The sequence below is a fragment of the Charadrius vociferus genome, unplaced genomic scaffold (assembly GCF_000708025.1).
Source record: "Charadrius vociferus isolate BGI_N301 unplaced genomic scaffold, ASM70802v2 scaffold97, whole genome shotgun sequence".
Lineage (NCBI taxonomy): Eukaryota > Metazoa > Chordata > Aves > Charadriiformes > Charadriidae > Charadrius > Charadrius vociferus.
The window spans coordinates 3,041,945-3,061,214 of NW_009649316.1; the positions used below are offsets into that span (position 1 = coordinate 3,041,945).

General features: G+C 41.2%; 1 protein-coding gene across 1 annotated transcript in view; it reads left to right on the top strand.

Moving 5' to 3' along the window:
* GLI3 (GLI family zinc finger 3) overlaps window positions 1–19,270 on the top strand; it is a 209,126-nt gene that overhangs the window by 131,697 nt on the left and 58,159 nt on the right. The window contains 2 exon segments of the mRNA XM_009889427.1: window positions 7,121–7,326; window positions 12,401–12,547. Coding sequence (XP_009887729.1) covers window positions 7,121–7,326; window positions 12,401–12,547 — 353 coding nt within the window.

Here is a 19,270-nt window from a genome sequence, read left to right on the forward strand (position 1 = left end):
GGGGGGGGGAGTATTAAAAGATTATATTATTGATTTCCCATACTATATATTCATGGGTTTTTTTTACAAATGCTATTAGAAATGCAAAGAGAAAAGGGACCATGGAATTGCATTTTTAAAATACTCAGTGCTGGCCTCACTCGCCTTGCATTGAAGTCAGTAGAAGCTTTACTGGTGGCTCTCGGGGAGAGCAGAATTGGGTCAGCACTTTGTACTTACGAAGATCATGTCCATGATCACTTAAGGATTTTATCAGTTAAATCAGCGGACAGTTTGCCATCGATTGCAGTTTATATAGGGTAGAACCCTACAATAGCAACTAAAGATTTGGAGTATCAAGATGATTATTTGACTCTTAATTTTTTTGTATCATTTAGGTGTATAGTTAGCTGCCTGAGCCTGATTTATCAACCATCTACAACTGTGTACGTGCTTTTAACAGTGGGGAGTAACTTGATCATTTGGGCTAATCACAACTGTTAGAGTTGTTCTCACGTGTATTTTCAGGATCAGGCCTTACTTTCTTAGAGCTCAGCGTGCTTAATATAATAACCTTTTATTAGCTGGTTTTTGACTGCTGGTGCTGAATGGTCAGTCTGTACAAGCGATTATGGCATTAAACAAACAGTACTTCTTTAGCATGGGAGATATTACCAAAGGAATTGAGCCATATGCTTTAAAGTAGGAGTAACTACATAACAAGAAAGTCCTTATTGTTTGTCCATCTTCCAGGATCTACTAGAAATAAAAGTGTTAATGTTTTGGGGGCAGCCATCAGAAGATTATTGCAGGAAAAAAAAAAAGGAAAAGGAAAAAAGGATCATAGGCAGTTTAAGGAGTTTAACATTTTTCAATTCTTCAGGCAGGCCTGAATTGAACAGGTATCAGAGAAACAGTGTGGATATCGTTGGTATGAGAGTTATGCTATCAATGCTTGCTCCAGCATTGAATAACGTACTGTTAAATGATTAAATATCGAGGTTTGAACTTTGACACTTTCATAATATAACAAGATGGATGAAAAGGCAATAATAAATTAGGTTATGTTACAATATTTCATCGCACTTCGTTGACAAGCTTTGTTCTGTGAGATAGATTATTGTTCCATCTGTAACCTCAGCTCAGTGTCATATTTACAATGTTATAGTTAAGGATCACTTGCTGTTTTCAATATAAATGTATTTTTCAACAGATTCATAAAAGAGCCATTTAAAAATTTATCAGGACAAAACTTGGCATTAAAATTTCCAGTCCTGGAGTTATAGTTTCCTTTAAAATCAGGAAATGCTTAAATTGCCATGATTTTTTTTTTTTTTTTTAAGAAAGGTTGTGCTTAGAAGAGGCTTTTGCCCAAGCACAGCTTAAAGCTATTTGGAATCCATTTATTACAGATCACATCTCTAACACCAAACCAACCTCAAAATTTTTATCCATATTTTCCAGTGACACAGACTTTCATGACTGTCCTGAGTGGCTTTATATCTGCTTCCAGAAAACATTGCTATTGAAGAGCGCTCTGAGAAGCATGCCCCAGGACCCACTGTACTTTTTGCAGTTGCACGAGATGCAAGAACAGGGACAACGTGCGTTGTATTTGATATTCTGGCATGTCTTAGAGCAGTTCAAGGACTCCAAAGCAAAGAAACCCGGTGTGAGGACCCTGAGGCCACTAATAGGCCATAATTGCCTGGTACAGCTCCACCCACACCCCGTGCACCCGGGAGCCCCTTTTAAGCTCAACCTGGGGCTTTTAGTCCCTGCCTGACCTATGTTGTAGGTAGTGCCCATCTCTGGTGCTGCTCCTGGCTGAGCTCTGCGCCTGCACTGTAGGTCGCTGTTCCCCTGGATGGAGCCCTCAGAGCTATGGTGTAGCTTGTCTCCTGTGCTGTTTTTGCCCTTATCTCCTTCTGCACTGGGCTGCCTCCCCCCCGCCCCCCCAAGACCCGGTTTGTCGCTTTGCTTTGTCTGAGACTGCTGACAGACCCTGTTACCAGCACCTGGCTCTGGTCACTCAGCTTGGATGTGGTGGCATGGAGTGCATTGCCTGTGCTGGGGTTGACCTTGGGTCCTGACTTGCCTTCCCTTGGAGAGCAGCTGGCCCTTGGTGCCCTCCGCCACCCTGAACTGGATCTCCTTTCTTCCCATCCCTTCCCCTCCTTCAATTCCTGGGTTAGCCACCCTTACCCAGTTGCAAGTGTAAATCCACATAAGACACATTCATGGTACTTTGGGCTGATCCTCTGCTTGGCTCTTCACTAGGTCTACATGAACGATAAAGCTGTGTTGCTTAGGTGGGAATGGTGTGAAAAAAGGAGAAGGGGAAATTGGAGACTGGTGTTCTTGTTTTGTTACTAAATTTCTGAACAATTACAAGTCTATTAGCTTGGAAAATAAAACCCAATAATACTTTTGTCAGTCTTCATTATTTGCAGGCTCAAAATCACCAAATATTTTAGGTTTTTGAATGTACAGAATTCAAGGAAGCTGTGTCTTCCCACCTGTGGTTTCCTTCTCCCTTGTGCTGCAGATCAGGAATGTAGGTGGGAGGAAAGGTGCAAGTTAGAAGGGAAAAATGAGATAAGCTGGAAAATACTCCGTGCTTTCTCTACCCCAATAGCTGGAGCTAGTCCAGCACCTGTCCCACGTCACCCTACTGCCCCAGGGGCACAGGCAGAGACTGGAAATTATGCTCCTGGATCCTGTCAGTGTGGCAGTGAGAAGAGAGGGTGGCTGAAGGGCCATGTAGTCAACAAGCTCTGTGCTTGCTTACCTACCTGGGGATTTTTACCTCTAGTCATAGCCAGACAGCAGTATTTCACCTGCAGGAGTTAGCCACTTGGTACAGGATTTCCACTTGGATTTGGAGTGTCTGATCTTCTTCATTGAAAAACCGACTAATGAATAGGTACGAAAAACAACCTAAAGTATGTGGTACGAGCCCCCTCTACCCCTGTTCTCTCTGCTGATGAAAAAAGTGTGTGTTCCTTTCAAGATAGCACTAGGTAATGATCAATGCATGCAGATCATTTTGGAATACATGTAACTCGCTCATGCTTACTGCATCAACTCTCAGATTCCCATAATCTTCCTTCCCCAGTTAAAAAAAAAGGGCTGAAAAGGTAATTGCACTTTGTTCAGTTTTTGTGGCGGCTAAAATCCAAACCTGCTGCTGGTCAGTCATCTTGTGCAGAGTTCATCTGTTGCAGCTGTAAGCAACAAAACAAAATGACACACCGTTTTCATGAGTAATAACTGAAATCTCACGTACAGCTCACCTGTGGCTCAGCAGTGGTCAGAAAAAAGCATTAAAAAAAAAAGTGGCTTCACGCATTCTGTGATTTGCCATACATCTGATGCTGCTCGCAGCTGCTGAACTGGTGTGACCATGTAAGTTTTTAAGACTGTGCAGACACCTCTGCAACGTTCATCAAAAAAAGTGTTGTGACTAATAGGAAAAAATACACCTGTTTGCCCTCACCCTGATCTCACTGCCTCGGCACATGTGCGCCATTCTCCTGCTGAGTAGTTGACGCTTTCCAGAGCACTGGAGTTGGGACAGGGAGAAGTTAGCAGGCTGGAGATGGATGGGGAATGGGAAGACCTGTGTTGGGTATGGAAGCTGTGTGGCAGACACGGTATTTTGGCACCTTAGCGGTGAGCAGGAAGGTGGTCTGGACATAAAGGAGGAGTCACCCTTCAGAGCCAGCCCCATTCTCTCCTGCTTTTCTTTTATGTCAGGGGTATAGATGTAATCAGGGTTAGATAGAAAATAGTAAAGTCAGCCTAATGTGCCAGGATAAAAATTGCAGTAATAAAACACAGCTATGGGATCTCTTTTACTCCCAAACCTGAAGACCTACAACTTCAAATTAGTATTAAAAGTATGATAGGCTTTGTATTAAATTTGAGTTGAGTCTGCAGGATCTCTGTGAGTAGACACAAAGGGCCTGATTCAGAAAAGAGCGTGTATCTGCTTCGCTCCATCTCTCTGAAGGAAGCCTTAGTGCTCCAAGTAGGTCATTGAACAGGAAAACCCGTGTGTAGGAGAGGATGCAGAGCAATTTCTGCCTTCCCATGGTTTACAGGTGAGGCATAAAGTTTCAAGCAGTATCAGTGAAAATGTCCCCACCTTTTCTCATGTTGAGGCCTCATTTCATCCCACGAAGCAGCCGTAGACCCAAGGCAGAACACCATTTGCCCTGGTTGGGGACAAAGTATATGTGAAATAAAAATGATAGGGGTGGATTACCACCCACATCTGGAGATTTGATTTTTTTGTCACTGAGTAAGTAAGAGCCACTCCTGGGCTGTACTGTTTGTTGTTTACAGGACAAAAGTTGTTCTTTATTGTTATGCAAAGAGAGGCTGCAAAGCAACAACGTGTTTGGCTACACCCTTTCTAAAAGTCACATTTTAGTTTGAAGAAGGCAGTTAAACAATACTTTGGAACGATGTTCATAGTGAAGTTTAATCATGGAGGAAAAGGAAGGGAAGAATAGGTGATGTTTAATTGGAATAAATCAGGAGGGCCCAGACAGTTGTAGCTGAGAGCAGATGGAGGCAGGAGGGAAAATGGGGCTGGAGGGGAAGGAGGGGCTGGAAGACAGAGGAGTGAGAAAAGTACGAGCTGGAAGTGAGCGGAGAAGTTAGCAGCACATTAAAATTAGATGTTGGAGAGAGATGAGTAAACATGCAAGTCCAGAGCTGGGAATTTTATGTGGAATCTGATGACTCTTATTTCTGCTTCTGCTAATACAGCTTATGTGCCTGCTGTCGATTGATGTTACCCAGCTTGGTGTCCTTTCCCTAGCATCCTTGGAAAACTAAGGAGCTCAGAGGAGTGGAGAGAGGAAGAGGCAGGGCCGAGGAGGAGGAGAAGTGGTTGAGTCCCAGTGTCCTTGAATGGCTCCCATTGGATCTGGAGGGAGAAGCTGGCAGCCTGGCTCTTAATCTTGCTCCTGCGGCAGCGTTTGGCTGTTGGCCAGCATGAGGATGAATCACTGAGGCTGATACAGACTTTCAGCCTTCTTGCAAAAGCTTTTAAACAGTTTTCTGTTTGATATGCACCAGATAAGGCCAGGGCTCCCGCTTGCCTGCATACTCTTCGGATTTCTAACTCTTTCTGAGTTGAGATCACATTAGAAAAAATGACATCCAAACTTAGTTTCTTTGTTACTCTTGTATTAAATTTGCTATACTACTATATTTTCCTCACTGCTGGGATGGGAAATTCACTCTGTAATGTGATACTCAGCTGTGGTATTCTTGCTTCCTACATCACCATGAGTTTTAAGGCTCCTGCCTTCCACACACAGCCTGACAGGGAACCGCGAGACAGCAAATGCTTCACGGCTGGTCGGGTTTCACAGTACCAACAAGAGTAAAGCTGCATTTCCACCGTAAAACACAGGGGCTTCAAAACCACGCAGAGAAAAAGTGCTCTGAGGAAAGGAGATGCCTGTTTTGCACAGTGGTGGAAAGAGGCTTCTGGTTTCACGTTCTCGGTGCATTTTAAACACGGTGGAGGTATAACAATGAGTGGCTGGGCTGTGTGTGGGTCGCTTGCTTGGGTGCCAAAGGAGTGATTGCGCTGCTGGTACCTGCTGCTAGTACACAACGGATGCATCTTTCTATCAAACTTTGGGGCAAGGAGATAATTTTGTACGGGAAGGCCAAACAGGCTTATCTTGGAGAAAGCCATAGGAGGACAAGAAACACATAAAAGCCTAGTAGGGAAGGGAAGGGACAGGAAAAATCTTTATTCCTCAGATTTTATGAGCCCCCATGGATTTTGTAGCAGGGAAGCTGGCGTCGTGTTAGGGATGCATAACTTTGGTCCTTGTCCCGCTCATACATCCCGCTCAGCATTTCCAAGCTGATGGCGGGGCAGAATTGGCTCCTATGTAAAATTACGTTCCGTTGGCCTTTTAGGTGATGACAACTATCTCCATTGATCACGGTATGCGTATGTTAAAGGAAAAAAAATACATTTCTTGTTTTATTATTCTTTGTAAGCCAGCAGCATCAAAGGAACAGGCTGCCCTCATTGCTCTCACAGCTGCTGCCTGTGTCTGTGCTGTATATATGCTAAATTAATTGGAAAAACAGGGACAAAAAGGCATTTAGTTCAGGTCAACCAGTTGGACTACAGCAAATGCATGACAGGCTTAATCATTGTCTATTGCCAAAGAGCAGGTTGGCAAGGGCAGGCACTCCAACCCTTTCTGATGAAATTTGGACTTTTTCCAGTGTCTTTGGAGGCGGGATGCTTTGAGAGAAGGGTCTCCACACAGAGCCCGGATGCTGTCATATTGACAGGGTGGGATGATGGGTCGGGTTATGGCAGGTTATTTATCTTTTGTCAGCTGTGAACTCAGCTTTCAGCCTTGGTTCATCACAGCTTTATACACATAGCCTGAGAAGGCACCACAGCAAGAATGAGGTTGTTAATTAATGTGATCTTGTTAAAGGCATCGGTCTCTGGTGCCATGCTAAAAACAAACATATTCAGCAATCTTTCTTCCTTTGCCATCAAGTTTTCTGCATCTTTCATGGGAAGGGACATCAACAAAAAAAATGCTCCAAAGGACCCAGCTGTCTTAATGGCTTACAAAGTTTGGGTCTTCTGAGATGACTTCTGTGTAATCTTGCAATCTTGGAAAAGTAAGCTAACAAATGAAGGGAGTGGGTGCAGCGTAGCTCTCAAAACTCTTTTTCCAATAGCCACATTGGTTTTGAAGATTTAAATGATTCAGCATCTCAGTATATCTTCCATATTGCGGCAAGAATTAATATGTGATATACAGGGCGCATATTTCACACTAATTAAAGTGATTTTCTGCTGAACTCCATGGGGAGAGGGTACTGAGGGATGTAAAGACTAAACCAAATATAAACTCAGGTTAAAATTGGTCAGAGAAATGTTGTTAATAATGGGTACAGAGAAGAATTCTTTTCCTATCCTTTTTCTTACCAGGCAGTTGACTTTAGTGGAAGTCATTACATGCGCAACCCAGTTGTTATTCTTCAAGAAATGAATGTGTTACCTTTACAGTATTTTTCTTTATTGTATGGATAACCTGGCTGGGTTTTGTTTGTTTTTCTTTCTTTTTTCTTCCAGGCCTTCTGCCTTATCTAGTAGCCCGACATATTCAGAGCTTCCGTTCCTTAGAATTTCCCCACACCGAAATCCTGCTGCAACATCGGAGTCTCCCTTCAGCACCCCTCACCCATACATTAACCCCTACATGGACTACATCAGGTCCTTGCATAGCAGCCCGTCCCTCTCCATGATCTCGGCAGCCCGCGGACTCAGCCCAACAGACGGTGGGTTAAAACAGGCTTCCTGTTTTCTGTCATTGTAGCAACTTAAGTTATATTAATCTTGTCAACATTTTTTCCCCCTTGTTCAAAGCAGCTTCAGCAGGTTTGTCAGACATATTCATTATGTCATAAATGTTTCAATACTTCATCAGCCGATCATGGCTCATTTGTACATCTCACAAACGTTGAAACTTCAGGGAGAATAAAAAAAAAGCCCTGCCTCATTCAAAATTTAAGCTGGAAGGGTGGTGTATGTCTTGTGACATCTTTTGTTTGTGGAGCTGACCTGGGGTGTGATTCTGATCTCCCAAGAAATCAGTTGTATCTGCACTGAATAGAACGAGATTCTTCGTGAGTGTAGATCAGTTTATAACCACGGAGTTCTTCAGGTGCAAAAGGCTTGTTTATTAAAATAGTAGTTTTCCATCACGTATAGTATGCACTGACTTGTTATATTTAGTCAATAGTTCTGTTCAAGTTATGCAGAATTATTTCAGTTTACCCTAGCCAATGATACGGCCAAATGCAATCAGGCTGATGTAGAAGGAGTGGCTAATGATCAGGGTTAGTCCCTTTAGTTTAAATGGTGGGCAGTATACTTGAAGTATCAATGCTTTAGGTCTTGGTGTGACCATGGCTATGACTTCCCAGGTTATTTGGGTTGAAGTGAACTCCTGTGATCACTCTTGTCGTTACTCTGGCACATCTCCTATTCATTTCAATGGGAATTTTGCTGAAGTGAGCAATGAATAGAGTTGCAAAAAGGCTCAGTCTTGTTAGCAGTAGGTTTTTCAATGATAGAGTAAGTAGTTTAACATTTCAAAATTGTAGCATTTGCTGAAGAGAGCTAAAATATAACATATTTGGAAACAAATATGTAGTGAAGATAATTAAGCTATTATATTAACTGTGGGAAAGGTCTTAGCGTATGCAGAAACTTACCAAACAGAGTTAAGCTGCCTTTAGCTGAATTTGAAAAATGAGCGATGCGCCCTATCCAAACGGATAACTAATTAATCCTCGCTTATAAGAACATATACCTTTACAGTTAATCCATTAGTTATGGGCACATATTCTTATGAGAATAAATTTTAATGACCTATTGTCAGTCAAGGTATATGGCATGCACATAGGGCTTCCTTAGCAGCACCTTGGATGTTGTATGAATCCTTGCTAATTCTACCCTTTTTATTTTAGCCAAAGTATTAAATATTTTGAAGGAACAATTTGAATGCTCAGAAATACATGTTTTGGCGCAGGGAGCTTTGGAGCTTTTGATGTAGGATAAACATGATAAAGCTGTAATGTAATGGCATAAATTGGGAAGACTCTTGCAACGTATATTTGGGCTTTTCACAAAAGCTTATATGCAGAACACTTTACTGTCTTTCCTTCAATAATCTTCAGATCCCATTCCTGCAAAATTTCTTTTATACTTAAGGTGTGCTCCTGTTGCACATACAAAGAAAGGAGGGAAGGAAACCATCTATCGCACAACCACGTGGTCTCAGGTCTCTTGGTCTCAGGTACACAACGCTGAATTCATTTACATAGATGTAGGTACGTAGTGCTATGTGGGATACACTGGGGTATCTGACCCAGCACACAACTGACACTCCAGAAGGGCAGAGATTTCCTCGAGGTGCTTTGCCACATTCACCAGTTCAGTGATAATCTCTCTGAAAATCTAGGACGTCTCAGGGTATAATTTGGTTCCAGATTCTGGCACCTAAATTTAGGTCTGTACAGTACAGAAATCTGTCTGTGATCTTGGTGTGCTGTTTTGCCATTATAGTCCAGGGAGTTCTAGGTAGTGCAGTCAGTGGAGCCTTAGAGAACCATTCAGTTCACCCAGATACAGACACTTGCATGTTACCAGCTGAGTCTGGAGGTCCATCATAACTATGAAAGTGCTGAGATTCATCTGTCTACAACATAGGTGTTTGGTGTCAGTTCAGCTCTGTGAAATACCTTGCCTCAACTCCAGCTCCCACCTCAGAAAGGCAGTTTTCTCCTCTATGGAGAAGAACATGTAGCCTCATGTAGGTGCTTTGGATACCCACGGGCTTACAGATGGCATGGGACACTCAGGTGTGGACAATACAGTTGGATACGCTCTGTCTTACCACTCATCCCCTGAGCTTTGATTGCTGACTGTATCTACAACCTTAGCCTTTCATAAGTGCAAGCTCAACTTACTAGCTGAAGCTTCTTTCTTTGGGTTTTAAACAAATGCATGCCACTTCACGTTTCCTCCAGGCTCACAGCTTATCTTTGATCAGTTACCACAGCCCAGGTGTTGTGCAGCACCTCGTGAAAATACAGTAACTTGATTGAGGCACTGGCAATATTTTAGTAAAACACCACGCTTATTGAAAAGCTTTTAAATTTGTTCTCTGGAATTCATAGCTGCTTGTATGATTAGTCAGGTATACAATGAAATGCTTTTTTCAGGTTTAGGTTCCTGGATGAGATAGTCCAAGTCATGACTTGGGCACTACTAGGATGCAAATTAAAAAAAAAAACATTAAAGGGGTACATGCACACAATGTACTAATAACATAATGGACACCGTGGCTTAAGTCGTATAGCGTTTGAACTATGAAAACTTGGAAGTTGTTACTGTTCTTCTGAAAGTCATAGTGAGATTTCTAGTGCTACCCTAATTGCTTTAGGCCAGTTAGATAATTAGGTCAGTGTACTGTTGGGCTCACTCTGTCGACTCACAGATCTGGGGATGGCTGGGAGCCAAAACAATCTGGAACATAACGACGAGCAGTTTCATGTTCGCTACAAGTCTTGCCAGCTGTAATTAATGACAGCCACAGCAGCAGTAATGGTAGGCCGTCTTCTGTCTTGTCACTTCACCTCACCCAACAGAATCGGTGGGCCAGGGGTGGCTGAGGACTCCCCTGAGTAACACAAAGTGGGGGCAGGGGTAAAGACTGAGTTGTCAGTATGTGTAGAGCCGAGCACTCAAGTGCAGCTCAGCAGTGCCCACAATGCAGAAGTAAATGCCTCCCCTTGTAAAAAAAAGCAGGGGCAAAGCTGAAGATACTCAGGAATAAACAGGAGAAAATTCAGGGCTGTGGGCCTTCCCATTTACCCTTCCTTTACCCTTCATGCAATACATCATTTAGTAGGCTAATTTTTTATGTTTGAAGAAGGTAGTAAGGAATGATCTTTAAGGAGCACCAGAGCATTTCTCAGCATATGGAACATTTAGTAATGCAATTATGTGCTCACTATATTTTCTGCAGCAGTTCATTTTAAAGTTTGTAGCCAATGTTATTGTTAGTTAACCCAGACACTTATGTCAGAAAGCTCAGGAAGTATTTTAAGTGTGTCTGGAAAGATATGATGGTTGCCTACTACTGTAAAACTTTTAAAATCGGTGATTCAGTGTGAGTTACTCCTCTTAAAATTTGATCTGAATATTTTTCTTGCCATTTCACAGAAAGTGGTGGTGGCTGAAGTAGATTATACTTAATTGAGAAACCAATTTGTAATTTGGAAAAAATACCAACAACCTTTAATTTATCTCAGCTCATTTTTTATGCGATTCCTGTCCCTGTTTGATGTACTTTTATTTTTCTGAACCTTTCCTGAAATTGGTTATATTTGACATTATAACATCAAAAGCACATTCTTCCATTTTATTTGGTAAAAATAAACTTCAGAAAAAACACACTTTAGAAATCTGTTGCTGAATAAACTTTTCTCCAAACTCCAATGCCATGTTTACCCCCTTTTAGTGTCAATGTTGATTCTTTGCTTCTAAGGTTTGCATTTAGGATCCAATTCTGTAATGTAAATGTAAATTATCCTTTTAGTAATACTGTGTAAGTAACAATATTCAGGTTAAGTTGGTAATTCAAAGAATTTCACCTTAAAATTTTGTTTCCATTCAAGATTCAGTTGCTGGGATAAAAGAAAAATCTCATTAAATAATATGAAATAATATAAAAATAATCTGTTGGGGTGTAGCCCATTAATCTAAGGAACTTAAAGTGTTTTAGGCAAATGTACGTACCATCTTCTGGTGAGCAGAGTGTAAGGAAATTTTAACTGTTTTACAAGCGGGACAAGTAGAGAGCAGAGAGGAAGGCTGCTCAGATCACACAGCAAGTCAGAGTCAGGATCAAGGAGATGGAGCCCACCTTATTTTTGAGTACTTCTCACACAAGCCCATGAAATGACCCTCAATTTATTGTAGCATCTGATGCTTTCTGAGGTGAGATGATATTAAAATTATGTGTATTTTTGTGTTTGTCCAGAGTTGCCCATTAGTTGGTAGCATGCTTGAAAACTGCAGGGGAACAGAAAGCTTGTATATTATTTTTACAGGAGAGAAAGTCATTATCAGAGGACTGCATCGCTCATAATCTCACTGTAAAATGTAGAGCCTATCCGGTCTGTGGTTTTGACTCTGCAAACAGTCTCATGTGTCAAGTACACTTATATATGAACTTTGAAGGATGGAATGGCCACATGCATTGACTTCAGTCTGTCTTCCCCCAAAACTGCCCCTATATTGTTCATGGACAACTAGTATTGGTCCTGAAAACATGTTTTGTCCTTGTTTACTCCTAAACTTATACACAAACTGCCACTGTGAATGAAAATCCTCCGGTCCTCTAAGCAGAGACTCCAGAAACTTGAATGCTTATGGAAGTTCAGCCACGTTGTTACCTTAGAGACGTAGTCCTTTGGGCCAGGAATGAGGTAAATGGGAATAAAACTCTAGGAAGGTTTTCCTGCTTTTTTATGTCACTAAATAAATCATACTGGTTTCCATTGCTGTCAGCCTGTCACTTTTTGAGTCACTGAATAATAAATATAAAAAATATGAGATCACCGAGCTCATTAATATTTTATGCCCTGCTGTTTTTTGAACGGTGTCTTTGCATTATCATTGGTTGAAATATATTGACTGGTGGTGGCATACTGCAGACATTGCATTACATTAAAAAATAAACAAGCTGTTTTAATAGCCAGAGAAACCGGCAGTGTGATAAAACTTTCCTTCTCGTTTATCTTACGTCATTAACGGTGTTTTTTATGTTGTGTTTTTTAGCTCCACATGCTGGCGTCAGTCCAGCTGAGTATTATCATCAGATGGCTCTGTTGGCAGGCCAGCGCAGCCCGTATGCAGACATCATTCCTTCAGCTGCCACTGCAGGAGCTGGTGCTCTTCACATGGAGTATCTTCATGCCATGGATAGTAAGTGACGTTTTCTAGAAATATAGACAGTCCTCTAAAGGGAACCACGTGGGTTGTTCTTGGTCTGACCCAAAAGGCCTCCACGCAGATAGAGAAGTGGGAGTCAATGTAAACCTCCTCATGAGGTTGGAGGGCCAAAGCGTTGATTGCCAAATGTACAAGGGTTACGTCAAGTCTGAAAGTAAACTTTGAAAGAAAGTAGGGAGAGGAACAGGACTGCTCCTGGAAACAGGTTATAAACTTTATTTCCAGCAGGATTTAAGTGCTTTTGAAAATGTCCTTTTGTGTTCACAATCAGTAACTCACTTTGATCATTTGGGTCAGTATTTCCCTGATGAGCTCTTTTAATAAAAGGTTTACGTCTGTTTTTCCACTAGGAGGGCATGCGCCACTCCTTTTTAGAGAGTGGTCACCGTGCTTACGAGTTGTGTGTGATAGATTGATAGACTTTGAGACCACTTCTAAGGTGGAGCAGTTTGCTGAATTCTCAAGGATCCTGACTTAGTTCTCCTTAATATTAAGAGCTTTCTTTACCTACTTCAGCATCGTTCTGACCTGTAATCTGTCTCCCTTTCTCCGTTGAAGGAGGAAAGAGAGCACCCCATTCCAAACTGCTCACTATTGTCGCTTTTGATCAGCCAGAAGGGATTATGCAGAGTACTCCCCTCTAGTCATAAGATGCTTACATGTTTTTTGGGACGTACTCAGTTCCTTCCAACAAGGGAAATAAAAGGTGGTGACAAGAAAAGGTGGTGACTCTTGACTCTTGCTTGGTAGTACAGAGCAATACAATAGCATTAGACCACCTTGTTGTCCTGCAGCTTTTTAAAGTCTTTGTTAGCATGCAGTTTCTTCTTCCCTGCCATTGGCTGCATGCCATAGCTGCTGATCTCAAGCAGTGTGGGAGTTGGGAGGTTCACTCCTGGAACGCTTGGGAATATAGATAGCTACCCCTGCAGAACACATGCCTGAGAGCTTGAATTAGTTGACTGACCAACAGTTTTTACAAGAATCAGGGAAGACAGATGTGGAACTGGGCAGGGAAGCTGCTTTCATTCTCTTACCTTGATAGCAAAGGATTTTTTAATTCAGTTTCTGTTATCAATCTCACTGCACTGGTAGCCTGCGTAGTGGTTTCACAGTAATGTAACATACCTTGAACCCACTTCAGAAACATAATAAACCCACACAAGTAGCCTGGACTTAAACCAGAAATTAACGTGCAGGCTTCAGTGCTTGAAAGCTTAAGAATATGATACTTCCTGATTTTGATTTTGAGAGGAATAGGGAGAGATGAGGTATACTGCTAATGCATTTACTGCATATTAATAATATCTTGCAGAACGGAAACTCTGTTACGTGTGGTTCAGGTAATGTAAATCTGCTGCTATGTTCCAGTTGCAAGGACAAATCCGCAGCTTCTGTGAATGGACATGACTTCATTGAAGTAAAGGGATCATAGAACCATGGAGTAGTTTGGATTGGAAGGGACCTTTAAAAGTCATCTAGTCCAACCCCACTGCCGTGAGCAGGGATATTTTATACTTTCAATGGTTTTGGTTCCTATTGAGACAGAGTTTCTGAAAGCGTGTAGGTAGCAGTACCAAACCACATATTTGGATTCAGAGTTGATTGAATGCATCTGTTCAGTCTATGGGAAGATAGGTACCCAGAGGTATGCCAGAATACTTAAGAAAAACAGAAGACATTGCAGTACTCATAAAAATAATGGCATTTGCACAAAGGACTTTCATGTGTTAGTAGAGATTGTGTATGCTGTAATCTGCACAGAATTACAGCTTTTGCATCCCAAGAATGTTATCACTCCTTACTTAAGTGAAAATGTTTTGACCTTTGGCCATAACTTCAGCCCATTCACAAAAGGTGCCTAAAAACTATCTCTAATAAGGATATTTGCTGTCACCAGCTTTAGCTACGGTATATTTGAAATGCGCTCTTTAATTTGTTTTGTGTTTGTTTTTAAAAATTAAGATCACACATTTGAGATTCATTATAGCAGCAACTTTTCAATTAGGGATTATTTCAGAGTTAAAAACAAAAATTGTGTAGTGCTATTATGCAAATGGGTTATTTTTAAACAGTAAATAGAGAATTAAAATAACAGCGAATCGTAGTGAGGTCACTCAGCTCACCTTCTGTATTTGATGAGAATGTGTTTAGTCAGGCAATAGCTGCTTTTATCTAAATAGAGTATGAAGTTACCCTTTTACTTTGTAAAAACTAATTAAAACTATCTTAACTTGCATGGGTATACAGTAAATTAATTGTCATTAAGTAGGAATCTGAATGTCCTATCATTCATCATGCTAAAGAAAACCCCTTTCTTCTTTGTCAGAATTTTAGATTAGAAACGAGAACAAAACAATTAGCAGGAAGCTGATATTAAGACTTTTTTAAAAAAAAACAATAAGGATGCCCATGTTTGCATTTAATAACAAAGTACAATGATCAATGCAAAGCAATGCCATTTGTTCGGATCTTTCTTCTTAAGGATTTGTATGGTGGTCTTAAAAGTACTCTTTCGCCTTTGCCCAGTCTTGTCAAAGGAAACAGAAGAGAGATTGGTAGTTTCCCTCATTATCTGCTATCAAATTCTGAGCAAGTTAACTCAACTCACTCAAAGGCTGCTGCTCATTTATTCCACGCAACAACCAAATAGATACAAGCAAGACGTTGTTCTTCTGTTGTGAGGCAAGTCTGTCTCCTAATTGTGTGTTTTTACAGCATCTAGCACAGTAATTTGGCATCTCTACCCTCTCCTGTAGTACAAATAATTCCAACACCAGCATGCACTGGGCACAAAAGCATGTTACATACAGTTTTTTGCAGTTTTGGGCCTTTTGTTTTGCTTTGTGGTTCTGGAAAAATGATTTCAAAATGGGGATGATATAAGTGGGGAGAAGCATTAATCAGAAAGTTAAATCTTGTCTAAAGAGCAGTAGACTTCTTGAAGCTCTGAACTTAACTGTCTATGAACTATCTAATAAACTGTGGAAGAAAAAGGCCAAGATTGTGTGTGCCTGGTTGTTATCTTTTCTCATCCTGTCCTGTGTGGCATGAAAAGTGGACCAGAATTTTCTTTGCTGCTTTAAAGCTTTTCTACAATTTTGGTGGCCAGATTCCCTGGCCAAATATTCCTGCCTTCTTGCTTGATCTCAAAGGGTCAGATGTGCTACCTTTAAGTATAACATCAAAGTAATGAGGAAGAAGGGAGTAGATGGGGAACGTATTTACAGTACCACGGTAGCAACAACCGAAACTCCTTGTTGTGGCTGTAAGGATACTGTCAGGATGCCAAAACTATCTTTTATGTACTTAAATAGTTTCAAAAATCACAACCTTTTGGGTTTGATACCTGCATTTTTCATCTGGGGAATGTCTTTTACACTGCTTTTAACTGGTGTTCAGTGGAAGGCAAGCATGTTCCCTGAGGTCTCTAGATTCACCCTGAGAGTATTAATATCCTCACTCTGATTAACTCTTGCCTATGCTTACTGAGAATGGGAGGTTTTTCTCTTTCAAAGGTGTTCAGCATTGACCTACCCCTTTTGGCATTAGAGACACTGAAAGCAACCCAATTGACGTAAAGAATTCAGCCAGCCTGAAGAGTTAAACCAATGTGAGAAGCTTTGGACTGGGTTTGATTTCTGATTTTCAGGCACATTTGGAGAATGAGGGTGGAGTAGCAAAGCCATTCCTTTTCCTCTCATACTGATGACAGATTTACCATTTTGAAAACTAAGGCAAAATTTATGACAAACTTTCATGAAGTTAAAACAAAGTATACACATCTGTGAGCAGAAATTAGAAGGAAAAGAAAGAAACAAAAAAGCTTCAATGTAAAAAAATGAAAATAAACTTCCCATGTTCTCAGCCTTCAACAAAAACTAGTGCCTGAGACAGAGTCAAAGAAGTTTGATTTAAAGGGATGGAATAAAAAGGGTTTGATGAAGTTTGATTTAAAGGGATGGAATAAATGATACATGTCTGAAGATTGCCTTATAAATGATTAAGCAATGCTAAAAACTTCAACTCAGAAATCAAATTCATGGGCAAATTTGCTGGATGGCATATTCCATTTTTGAAATTTATGATGGAGATAGATATCTGTTATTTTAGAATTGATCTCCATCCCAGGAGTAAGATCTTTTCTTCTGACACTTGCTGGATTTTTTGTCGGCACACTCAAGTCTTTACTATCAACTGCTGACTTTTCATTACTGTAACGTCTACTCCAAATCTTCACTGTCATCTTCCATTTGCATGCTTTGCCAAAACTGATGGGGTTTTTTCAGCACTTGCACAGAGGTAAATGGTTTTTTAGTGACTCAGTGCTCCTGCCTTTTTTGCTTTTAAAGTATTATTAAGTAGGGAATGTGATGCTTCGGTGGGAGAATACTGTGAGCAGATGAACATCTCAAATTGCTAAGTAAATATTGAAGTGTTTGTTTTTAAAATAAATGCCTGGGCAAGGCTGAAAAGTTTGGTTTAGTATTCAGAGGCACTGACAAATTGTGACCTATTCCTTTTTATAGTAACATCTTAACTAAGACTGATGTTATGCTAAATGAATGGTTTAGCAAACGTCCTGCAGCGTAATGAGTGGTCAGCTCATGCTTAAGACTTTTTAGGCATGTGAAACCTAATTAAACCATGAAGATCTGAAAAAACAGTAATTCCATTTAATTGTATTTTCAGTTTTGAAAGTTGTGGCCTCCCTTGAAGGCCCACGAATCCCCCTCTCCCGTGGTCAGACTCTGTAGAGCTCTTGCCCAGCCTCAGCTGTTGGCTCCTGCTGTGAAGCAGAAATACTCCCTTTTTGCAGGAGACTGTTGGCCCTTAGGAGGTTCTTCCCATCCCAGGTAGGTAGAGGGGACTGCTGAATTCACAGATCTAGGTGGGGGAGAAGAGGAAGCCCAAGACTTCTGCATGGTGTGGTTGAAGCCTGGGCTCTGCCCCTTGCAGCTGGAAGGAGAGTCTTTCTCTATTGTTTGCCACAGATCTGGTGCATCCCCCACAGATCGGGGACAGGGATGCCCTGGCAGCAGGTGGCAGGCAAGGGGAAGCTTTAATGACCGGTGAGTGGAGAGGGACGTCTTACACGAGCCGTAGCATGACTTAGGCAAGGGGTAAAGGAGATGGGCTCAGTCCAGAAAGGGCAAAGAGGAGGAAGAGGGAATTCGTTGCTGTTTTTGAGAATTTGCACAGCACCTCAGGGAGTATAAATTGCCCTTCTGTGTGATCTGTCGAGGGTGACCGTGCTTCTCTGCAAGATCATAAGAGCTTTGAACAGTTGTCGGTAATGCTTGTTCAGTCCTCTCTGAGACGTGGGCTGGAATACCAACAAGTCCGCTTCAGGAGTTGTGGCATGGAAAATAAATGGTGTCTGATTGCAGAAGCAGCAAAACACAACTGTGTTCTCCTGCTTTTATTGCCCAGTCTAGCTTCAAAGGAGAGATGCTCAGGTGTTAGTATTCTTAACAACTGCTCCATGTTTTTGATCAAACCTATGCACCCCCTCTCTAGTAGCCTCATCAGTAGCCATCAGTCCATATTTTGCCGGCTTGTAATGAATTTCTCAAATAAGTGGCAATCCCTTTGTAGTTGTATGGATTCAAAACTGGACTTCAGATCCATAAGAGGCAATTTTTTGAAAGCTTTTCTCCTGGGAATCACATTTGAAACTGCTCATACATGGCCATCAGTAGCACATGGTGAATCTTAGTTGTAAATACAGAAATTTAACTAGGTCGTGCTTATCAAAAGAAAGGGAGCTGTGCTTGTCCCCTCTGAACATCTGTGATGCCTTCTTGCTGGCACAGTGAGGTCTGTGCCCATTAGTTTGAGGAAAACAGAGGGTTCATAATTATGTTCGCATGATTGCAAAATGTTGCTGTCATCTATCGCACACCACTAGGATGGCTGGTAGGAACATATGATACTGTGATAGCAGTACTTGAGTAACATCTCATTTTGCTGGTCAGCCAATGTCTAGCAGGTCTTGCTTGTCCTCTTCACTTGCTGTTTAACCAGGAACACCTGTACTTAGCTATCCCCTTGTAAAAGCATGATAACAGAGTTTATTCACCTATAAAGCACTTGAATTGAATTGTCAGCTGGGGCAAATTACGTTCCCACTACTGACTTCATTGGCGTTGTTCTCATTCATGCTGGATGAACAGTCAGCAGAGGAGAGTTGTGGATGAAAGTGCAAAGTATTACTATTTTTGTTTTACCATTACATGTCTCTTGTATTTCCTTATTAAATATGTTGCAGCTTCTTATAGCTGCTGATCATTGTTGGGTTTTATTTTAGCACAAAAAAAAAGATCTCTGCCTTTGAAAGACACGAATCACAGCACTAATAAAATATCAAGCAGACACAGTACAATAGCAAGTTCATAAAAAGGAGATAAAACAGATTACATAAAATAACACGTAGTAGCTTTTAGGAATAAATGGCTATGCCTAAGTTTTAAATGATGAATCCAGAGCATGAATATTCATTGAAAGACTGAAGCAGTATGGGCTAAGGCCTATTGTGGAGACAGAGAACAGAGGAAAAAACTCTGTATTAGCCAGATGCCAAAGAGAATTGACACCCATGTTGGCTAGTTAAGGTGAATCTAAGCACAGATTAGTAGGACTATAGATGGAGTTCTGATCACACAGTCATAGCAGATTTTAATACCAGATGAAAAT